The sequence below is a fragment of the Vulpes vulpes genome, chromosome 3 (genome assembly GCF_048418805.1).
Source record: "Vulpes vulpes isolate BD-2025 chromosome 3, VulVul3, whole genome shotgun sequence".
Classification (NCBI taxonomy): Eukaryota; Metazoa; Chordata; class Mammalia; order Carnivora; family Canidae; genus Vulpes; species Vulpes vulpes.
This window is the reverse complement of record NC_132782.1, coordinates 125,164,689-125,175,445: the sequence shown is the minus strand read 5'-3', so window position 1 is coordinate 125,175,445 and position 10,757 is coordinate 125,164,689. Positions and strand designations below refer to the sequence as shown.

The window sequence follows — 10,757 nt, the reverse complement described above, 5'->3', positions numbered from 1 at the left end:
AGCGAGGTTATCTATAGTGTGGTCAAGGGAGGCCTCACTGGGAAGGTGATATCTTCCCAAAGACCTGAAAAAGGGGAGACCATGAGCCAGACAGATATCTAGGGAAGTGAGTTTCAGGCGAAGTAACAGCCTAAGACCATAGGGACAAGTAGACTCCCTACTGAGGAGAAAGCCCCACATGGATCTCGACACAGGGCTCCATCCCAGGACCCTGGGATTATGACCTGAGCTAAAGGCAGACGCTTAAGCAGCTGAGCCACCCAGGTGGCCCTCTCTGCGGTTTTCAATCCAAAATCTCTAATCTAAGCTTCCCTTTTGTACTTAATTTGGAACCTACAACTTCTCATTCTTCTTTCCAATTTAATGCTCACTAAAATCTTTTTTGGCTTCCTCCCTTTTAATCATTCCTATTGCTGTCACTTTGGGGTTTTTAAATATTTAAATTAGCACCATAGGTACTATTCCCCTCACTTTGTCCTATGTTGTGGCCTCTGGATTCAGACCTTCTGAAAGACAGAAACCTGGGGATTTATCTCTTCAGAGCACTGGCAAATTTTTAGGCTCTTTCCACAGGCACTCACATTTCATGTCTCGTACCTTCCTACCTAATCTTTCCTTCTTCCTATATGTTCTGAAGAGTCAACAGTTTAATTTCCCTAAAATATGAATTGGATCTTTCGTCTCCCACTCCCCCTCTCCATTTTCCCTGAACATCAAATTCTATGTATGAATGTGTATTTCCATCTCTCTCTCTAATTCCTCGTTTGCCCCACGTAAGATCATCTCCTTTCTGATCCTCTATCACATTATGTTTCCCTCCTTCTCACACTTTCTCACACTGAGAAATGGCTTTTAGATTCTGCTTTCTCCCAGCAGTGGCTTTCCTGCAATTCACGTTCATCTTTATCTTCTTCAACTCATGTCACATTTACTGCTTGTGCCCCCACACTACCACTACTCACTAGGCTATACTCTGGTGGTTCCAAACAGTGCCATAGGTAGCACTTTGTTTAATCATAATACGAGGACAGCCGGTTTACTATTCTTCGTCCCTTACCTGTTTCTAGTATATGTCTTACATCTCCAACCAGATAGTGAATTTATTTTAAGAAACGGCACTGGCTCAGAATCTGTTGTATCCCTTAACTCCTAACATAAGGTCAGGCCATCGATTTTAACTTCTAACCCTTGCCATCCTTATATACGTTGGCTGGCAAACAAAGTCTTCTGGTAAAATTAGTTTGACAAGAGATCTGGGAGCAGACACGTTCTATTGCATATCTGAATTTGGTCACGAATATATATGCAGTTAACAATTAATAATAACATAGATTATGCTGCATTGTGAACTACGGTTCTAGATATTTTGTGATCCTGCTGACTTTTAAGAGATATATTTTATAAATCTAGCTGAGGCTTCTTTCCTGAACTCCAAACTCATATATCCAATTTGTCCTCGACATCACCATGTGATAACTAATGAATATGTCCAAAACTGAGCTCTTGGTATCTGCCCTCTCTGTCAAAATAAAACTATTTCACCACTTCCCTATCTTGGTTGATGGCAAATTCCATTTGCTCAGGCCAAGAATCATAGAGTTATCATGAATCTTCTCTTTCTCTCAAACTCCTTATCCAACGTCAGGAAATCCCGTTGGTTCCACTTTAAAATATATCCACAGTTCAACCAATTCCCAATACCCTCATGGTTATTACATTGGTTCAAGCTATCATTTCTCAACTGGATTCCAGCAATAGCATCCTACCAGTCTCCCTACTTCCATCCTTGCAAAACATGCTGGGTCACACCACTTCTTTGCTCAAAATATCTCAATGGCTTCTCACCCTACACAGAATAAAAACAAAGTCCTTACAGTGTTCTGTAAGACCCTACAAGGATTGAGACCTGTTGCATTTTCAACCACCTCTGTTATCATTCCCTGCAGCACCTCCTGTCAAACCACAGTGGCCTTGTTCCTAAAACATGCCAGATAAAGTTCACCTTAGGGCATTTGCACAGACTTTGCCTGTTATGTTCTTCCCACTGGCATACTCGTGGCTAACCCCCACCCCTCCTTCAAGGCCTTATCTGAATACTCCCTTCTCATTCTAAATTCCAAACTGCAACCTTCCACAAGTTAGCAATCCTAATTCTCCTCTCCTGCTCTATTTTCTTTCCATTGCATTTATCACTGTGGCTGTCATAAAAATGTGCCCCCCAGACATCCAATTGCAAAGGCATAACCAATAAAGGGTCCCAGCTGTTGCACCCTGAAATCCATCCCTGGATTTGCATTAAGACCATGCCTCTCAGGGGCTACTCCTAACCAATGGGTGAGTATGGCAGAAATGCTCAAACAGGCTCCCCGGGAGACATGGGACCTCTCTGGTAGCTGGCTTTGGCTAGAGGATTTTTCCAGGATTTTTATTTATTTGTTTGTGTGTGTGTGTGTGTGTGTGTGTGTGTGTGTGTTTAAGAGAGAGAGCATGCATGGGGGGGGGGGCGCGGACAGAGGGAGCAAGAGAAAGACTCAAGTAGACTAAGTGCTGAGCATGGAGCCTGTTGTTGCAGGGCTCAGTCTCATGACCCCGAGACCATGGCCTGAGCTGAAACCAAGCATCGGCCGCTTAACTGACTCAGCCACCCAGCACCCTAGCTCCAGGACTTTCTGATGGCCTTGCCAGTCTGCCTTAGGCTGTGCCACAGGTCAGGCTGTTTTCACTCAACTTTCTCTTCATTTATCCCTCACTTGAGCCAGACTTGTACCACAGTCTGACCACTCTCCCAGACTCCAACTCCAGCCCTCTTTGCCTACCTCCCTCATCTTCTCTCAGGGAGTCATTCTCCTAGTAAAATCTAATACTTTTAGCTAGTCTTGCCAATTGTTTCCTCAGAAGACTCCAACTAACAGGACGCCTGGGTGGCTCAGAGGTTGAGCATCTGCCTTCCGCTCAGGGTGTGATCCTGGGTCCAGGGATCAACTCCCTGCAAGGATCCTGCTTCTCTCTCTGCCTGTGTCTCTGCCTCTCTCTGTGTGTCTCTCATGAATAAATAAAATCTTTTAAAAAAAGAAGAAGAAGAAGACTCCAACTAACTTAATCATCTTCTTACATATTCTACTTTGTTTGCTTATTATGTTTATATTTCATTGCCTACCTGAAGAGAAATTCCAGAGAGCGGGAATTGTGCTCATCCTTGTATCCCAAACACCTAGCACCATGTGTGACATAAGTACTCAATAGACATGTGCAGAAAAAATAACTAACAAATGCTTTTTAAATATTAGCAACTATTAGTATTATCAACTAAATAAATGAATAAAGACATGATGATACCAATCAGTTGTCACAACTCTGCTCCCTGCTAAATTCCCTGGTCTTCTTATTTTATCAAAACCTGCCCTACACTAGAAAACCTTTGGGTTTTCCCATAGCAGAAATGAGATCCGAGTGGTAAATTGTTTTTAGGAAAAGATCCAGGCCAATAATTGGATAAGTGCCCATGTGTTCTGGGCTGCAAATCTGCAATTCTGACTGAGATATTTATCACTACCGCTCTCTTGTATTTAATTTCAGCCAGGACCTCCATACACAAAATCAAAAATTTTGAAGGTTTGATTTTTTTAAGCTTGCGTACCCATCCAATAACAACCAAACTTGGCCCATGCCTAATCAATCCTCCAAGTCTTTAGTTTCCCAAACCGTCTCCTTTGAGTATGTGTATGAACAAGGACAAACTACTCCCAAGTATGATTTCAGGCTCTTGAAACGTGGGTTTCACTCTGGTTGTGTAGCTCTACATGACAACATGGAAAAATCTTTTCTCTCTAGGGCCACTAAGTTACTCTAGGGATTCCCAAGTTCTGTCGAAGGGGTGTGCATCCAGATGTAAGCGTTCTGGGAGCTAGAGAGAAGAGGAGGCTGGGGTTCCTACTCTTTCTCACGAAAACTGATACAACCCTTCAGCCTGTGTCTCCCGTTGCCCCATTTCCTGGGTAGGCATCGATGAATGGCTATTGTAAAGTCAGTCCGCCAATCCTGGGTTTGCCCTTCGTAGCTATGTGGCAAATTACAGCTCTGAGCCTCAGTTTCCTCATTTGTAAAATGAGGATAATAGCATCTATCTTCCAGCACCCTGTACCATAAATAGTATGTGAAGCATTTGTCTGTAGACAGTACTCAACAAATATTAGCCATTATTATTATGATCAACAATGCAAAGGAAACTAAACCATCTGGTCACTGTTTGGCTTGTCCTGTTAACCCGTTCAGCTGAATGCTGATTGGAAGGCACTCGATAGCAGCCGAACACATAAGGACAGGATAGATGGTAACTATGGTTTACTACATCAAAATTTAATCCAAGAAATCACGGAGGTAAGAAAACAAAATCAAGTGTAAAGCCTCCAGCCTCTGCTAAGAGTCTCACTGGGCTTGACTTTCTTTTTCTAAAGGGCAAGGGAACACCCACACGGTGTCAGGCTGCAGGAGTCCCAGAATGTCTGCTCACACTTTCAAAGGCCCGCTCCTTTCTCTCGCACAACTGGTGAGGTCAAAGTGGGCACCTTCCTGAAAGCCCAGGGTGGCATTTCTGAATGAGGTCCAAGAAAGAGCGGCGCCCGGGGCAAATCCCAGCCAAGAAACAACCGAGGGTGGTCCCCGTGGCTTAAAGCGCACTGAACCCTGCGGGGGGCGGAGGGGGGTGGAAAAGAGGAGGGAGGAGAGGAGGGGGGAGAGGAGGGGGGAGAGGGAGGGGAGAGGAGGGGGGAGAGGGAGGGGGGAGGAGAGGAGAGGAGGGGGGAGAGGAGGGGAGAGGAGGAGGGAGAGAAGAGGGCAGAGGGGGGAGACAGGAGGGGAGAGGGGGGAGACAGGAGGGTGGAGGGGGGAGAGAGGAGGGAGGAGGGGGCAGAGGGGGGAGAAAGGAGAGGAGAGAAGAGGGCGGGGGGGGAGAGGAGGGGAGAGAGGAGGGGAGGGCGGAGGGGGGAGAGAGGAGGGGGGAGAGGAGGGCGGGGGAGAGAGGAGGGGAGAGAGGAGGGGAGAGAGGAGGGGAGGGCGGAGGGAGGACAGAGGAGGGGGGAGAGGAGAGCGGGGGAGAGGAGGGGAGGAGGGCGGGGGGAGAGGAGAGGAGAGAGGAGGGGGGAGAGGAGGGCGGGGGAGAGAGGAGGGGAGAGAGGAGGGGAGGGCGGAGGGGGAGAGAGGAGGGGGGGAGAGGAGGGCGGGGGAGAGGAGGGGAGGAGGGCGGGGGGGGGAGAGGAGAGGAGAGGAGAGAGGAGGGGGAGAGGAGGGGAGGGCGGAGGGAGGAGAGAGGAGGGGGGAGAGGAGAGCGGGGGAGAGGAGGGGGGAGAGGAGAGCGGGGGAGAGGAGGGGGGAGAGGAGAGCGGGGGAGAGGAGGGGAGGAGGGCGGGGGGAGAGGAGAGGAGAGAGGAGGGGGGAGAGGAGGGCGGGGGAGAAAGGAGGGGAGAGAGGAGAGCGGAGAGGGGAGAGGGGAGGGGAGGAGGGCGGGGGAGAGGAGGGGAGAGGAGAGCGGAGGGGGGGAGAGGAGGGGAGAGGAGAGCGGAGGGGGGGCAGCGCAGGTTCACAGCCGCGGTCGCTCCTGACCCTGAAGACCGCAGCGCTGGCCCGCGGCGCCGGCGGGGGGCGGGGGGCGGGGCGGGCGCGGACCACCTGATGTCCGCTCACCTCCCGACGAGGCTCTGAACTCGCCGCACAGTCTCGGATCCGCGGCCGGCGCGGCTGCGGGGGGTGCAGCTGGGGCGGGCGCCGGGGAGCTCGGCGCAGGCCCCCGGACACCAACGAGCCGGCGAGGCCGGGGCCGCGGGGCGCACCCCCCGCCCCCTGCGGCCCCGAAGCAGCCGCGGCCGCGCACCGCCCCAGTCGCCGCCCCGCGCTCGCGCTCGCGCTGCAGGTGCCGCCGCCGCCCCCGCCCCGCCCGCCCGCCGCACCTCGGGGCCCGGCCTCCCCGCGGAGCCTCTGCTGCGCCGCCGCCTCCGACGCCCGACGCGCCGCAATGGACGAGGCCGCGCTGGTGAGGGAGAGGCTCCAGGCCATCACGGTAAGCGCGGCCCCGCCCGGCTGCTCGGGCCCCGACCCCCGCGCCCCGCGCCCCGCGCCCCGACCCCCGCGCCCCTGGGCCCGCGCCCCGCGGCCCGCTCCCCCGCTCCCCGCCCGAGCGAGCCCACGTCTGAAAGGGCACGGGGGGGGTCGCTGTCCCCCACCTTCTCGGCCCTAGAGTGCAGGGCTCTTCTTCACCGGTCTTTGCCGGGCGGGGAGACGACAAAGCAGATCCTCGACTTAGAAACTTTTTAAAACCGTGAATAAAGCACCAGAAAGTGACAGTCTTGTAAAAGGGGCGGGCGCGGGGGGGGGGGGGCTGAAAAGAAATGAAACAACTAGAAACTTTTTATTTGCAGCGGGGCGGTAGGCTCCGGGGAGCTCCCAGATCCAAATGAATGTGGTGGTACTTAAACTAAGCATCGAGCAAGACGAAAGTAGGTAAAAGCACGTATCGGATTCATTCTTAGGTATCGGTTTTCAGCAGAGTCATAAACTGAGTAAGATCCTGATGAGGGAAGGCGGTGCGTGCGATGCGATGGATTTGGGAAAATATCTCGTTAATGCCGGGAAGGAAAAGAGTGCTTTTTTTTTTCTTTTTTTTTTTTTAATGTTTGTCCCGGGAAAGAATCAAAGCAAGAAATAAACTGCTTTCCTTAAGTGACCCAGCTTTTTTTTTTTTTTTTTAATTTTCTAAAATCCTGTATTTGGCAGTAACCTGGAAGTCTGTGGCACAGTCATTTACGATTAGCTACAATTTGTGAAATGATTTTTTAAAAACTTGGAAATCCGCATCCCAGTTTCTCAGTATTTTCTGCCACTGACATTAGCTGTCAAGAAGAAATGAGGACTTTTTAAAAACGGATGCTGAATCAGGGTGGGTAGGAGGATTTTATTCTCTGCTCTTCTAATTCCCCCAGCATAAATAATAATGCTAATCCAAATTTAGAATTTTCACTAAATGGATACAAGGACTTTAGTTCCACGCACCAAGGATTCAATAATTTGAAACATTTTCTCAGCCAATAGTAAGGAACCAGAGGCCAGAAGTCCATCAATAAAGGCTGGCACTTTTCCATAAGACAATGCTTTTGAAATGTCTGACTTCTAATTAGTACATTTTCCTGTCTTCAGAAAAAACTCTGCTTCGGACTATTGTTTGTTTTGTGTTGTTCTTTTCTCTCTCTCTCTCTCTCTTTTTTTTTTTTTTTTTTTTTTTTGTCTTTAAACTCAGCCACCGTTTCAGCTGTCAGGCTTTAAGGGACAGGAACTGGGCTCTGCTCTGTTGTTTTTGGCATGGGCCTTTTGCATTACAGCTGTTGTTTAAAGGTTACTTTATTACACTGTGTGAGTTGTGTGGGCACAGGCCGGGCCTTTGCTTCTACCTCCTAATTTACTAAACTAAGTCATGTAGCTGGTGAAATAGGCAACAAGCACCCCTTCTCCATTTTCCTTCTGGAATTGTAGCACACACTTATTAAAGCCCTCATTAGCTCCAGGGCACCTTATAACTCCTACTGAGCCCGCACAAGGTCTAAAGCTATGACTACATGCAGTTACTCAGGAAGCCTAGGAGTTTTCGCAGAGGGTTCCAGATGCAAATAGAGGTAGAACAAGAGGCTTGACACCTTACAAGCAGGCAGGAGAGTAAGGTTCCTGAATATACTGGGGTATGCTTTTTCTGATGATTAACACACATACACACACACACACACACACACACACACCTACTGTTTGAATTATTCCATTAGCCTGAACATATCCCATTAGAAGGAATTAAGCAAATCTCCAAAATAAGATCACAAAGTAATTCTCTCTTGGAAGTAGTATGTTTCTATGAAGATTACTGGGGGAGGGGGGAGGGGGGAATGGGAAAAAAGTTTATGGGAATAAATTCACACTGGCCTCCACCTCACCAGGCTAAGCCCAATCACATTTGTCACAACCTAGAGGGGAAAATGGAGCAGTGGTGTGTCCATGGAAACAACACATCCACTCATCTGCTAGACACCCCGGGAGATGCCAGCTTTCTCCACCCTTGCTTTACCAGGAAGCTACCTCACCCCTTCCTATCTCCCCTGAGAAAATGAAAACAGACAGTATCCAGAGAATTCGCTGGGACTGTTTCATTTGGGAAGTACTTAAAATCTTCAAATTCTCTGACCTAAACTAAAACTCAGACACAGTCTTCTCATTTTGACTGTTTTCCTCCTATTTCCTTACACTGAAACAATGTTTGTATAGTTCAGAAACAAAATCATTAGACTTTTTCAATGTACCCAAACACAGCAAAACAAACAAACTTCTTACACTCTCAGATCTATTTGATTTTTATATTAAAATGTGCTCCTCCATTTCCTGATCTTCACCGTCGTATTTATATTACCTGGTTTTGAGTGTCCAAGCAGTCATTATTTCCATTGCAAGGAGTCAAAAAAACAAATATCTGTCTGTGTCTATAACTTGACAGAACCAAGTACCAGTCTTTTCCATAAGACAATGATTTTGAAATGTATAACTTCTAATTATGATCTGTTCCTCTAAAAAAAATAGATTAAACCCAACAAGGAGATGCACTGTGGCATTTAGGCTCTCAGACTGAAAACTAATACTGTAATTGTGTCATTCATTTCTCACATCACTAAATTGAATTTTAGATTGTCAGAAGTCTTCCCAAAGAGTCAAAGAGAATAAAGAAAAAAATTATGAAAGTACACAGAAATGATTATTTAAAAGACAGTATATCAGTTTGGGTATACCAAATATGGATTCTGTTTTGTACGCTTATTCTCACGTTTTCCTTTTATTACCTTATCCAAGTACCAGCTCTTCCTTCACTGAATTAATCCTCAAAGTATCTTTTAGCCAAAGAGTTCAGTTTTCAGCTGTTACTCAAAAACAGGGCTGCTTCAAGTTGACTAGATAAAAAGTATCTTGAGACTCTTTTCGAGTTAGTACATATTTTAATGAATAGTTGTTTTTTAAAGATTTTATTTATTTATTCATGAGAGAGAGAGCGAGGCAGAGACACAGGCAGAGGGAGAAGCAGGCTCCATGCAGGGAGCCCGATGGGAGACTCGATCCCGGGTCTCCAGGATCATGCCCTGGGCCAAAGGCAGCGCTAAACCACTGAGCCACCTGGGCTGCCCGAATAGTCAGTTTTTATACAAAAGAAGAACTATTAAAGTAGACTGGTAATTTGAAATTCACTTTTAATGTTACTGGAATATATGACACCAATATTTCCCACATCCTCAGGAAGAGTGAAATGAAGGACTGACAGTTCTCCCCAAAAAACTCTTCTCTAGAAGGAAATTTGGCCCACAGTAAAACCAGTGAAAAGACCAGATGAATTCCCCAAAGAAATAGAAAGATCACCTTAGGATTAGTAATATTCCATAAGCTCTTGACATCCTTCCTCCTCCACGAGGAACACATTATCTTATCTCGTTTCCCACTAGGACCTTAGAAAATACTGTTCCTAATAACATGGGGACATACAGACATAGAAAATTCCTAGACCTTAAACCGGCCAGAGATCATAAAAATACCACTGTTTGGCAGCTGACCCTAGGAGAATTCTGAGAACGAGAATCAATTTTTCAGAGAACAGACCCAGCTGGGGAGTAAGAATAAAGGTAACATTTTTATTCCCATCAAGGTTTATCTTTAATTATTAGGAATGTGTGCTATCAACTCATTCCCTCATTCCTTTATTCAATTAATGGTTATTGAGCACCAACCATGTGCCAAGCCTTATATATTTAAATGAAAAGAAGTGAACTAAGAGGAATCAGGAGGAGGATGGGAGTGGGGGGGGGGGGCGGTGGATCATAGTGGTGTTGGCAGGATGGACCTCACAGAGAGGGTGACACTTAAGCATAGATGTGAAGGAGGTGAGCTCTGTCAAAATTTAGACAACAGTAATAATCACAACAACAAGCACCTGCCTAGAACTGACTCCCATTTGGAAGAGAGCCATATAAAGTCCTGACACTGGAATCTGAGCAACAGAGCCAGATTTGCCCGCCAAAGCTGCTCGTGACGCAAAATAATAAGGAGCTCTCACATTTCCCGAGATCCACTCCCTATTTCTTTCCACTCCCAAAGAATTTTTTCTAGACTTGTAAACATGGGAATTGGGGAGGCAGCAAATTCTTTGCACAAAACAGAAATCTACCCCATACAAAGACCAATATTCAAACAATGACAAACACACCCAGGTTCTAGTTATTTCTTCAGCATGCGTTGCCTGTCACCACACACTGCACTTCATCTTGTGCCCTTTTTGTCACTATCTGGGATCTTCCAGCCGTTAATAAGACAGTTGATGGCCTCAGGGCAGGATCTGCTATATAATTTATGGGGCCAGTACACAATGAAAATGTGGGGATACTTGTTCAAAAAGCATTCGAAATATCAACATGGCAACAGCACAGCATTAAATGAAGTGCTGGACCCTTTCCAGCGTGGTGCCAAGTATGTCTTCAGAGGTCACCTGCCCAGGAGACCAGTCCTGCTTCTACTTCCAGGCCAGCGGTGATTCATTATACCAGTACAGACAGGAGAGTGGAAATGAGAGCAAGTAGCCCGGATCTTTACTAATAGTATAACCTCACGTGTGTTTGGATCATTGAATTATTTAGAGTTCTAAGGACTTCTTAAAATAATAATGGCTAGAAGAACACATAAGGCACCACTGTTCC

At 47.1% G+C, this 10,757-nt stretch overlaps 1 protein-coding gene across 2 annotated transcripts in view; it reads left to right on the top strand.

The window, feature by feature from the left end:
* The first annotated feature begins 5,801 nt into the window (after positions 1-5,801).
* PALMD (palmdelphin) overlaps positions 5,802-10,757 on the top strand; it is a 49,286-nt gene continuing 44,330 nt past the window's right edge. The window contains exon 1 of one of the 2 annotated variants that reach the window (XM_072754530.1): positions 5,802-6,052. In XM_072754530.1, the coding sequence (XP_072610631.1) occupies positions 6,008-6,052 (45 nt within the window). In that variant the 5' untranslated portion in view covers positions 5,802-6,007. Of the gene's footprint in view, positions 6,053-6,415; positions 6,489-10,757 lie in introns of those variants that run through there. The other variant, XM_072754531.1, reaches the window with a different exon arrangement.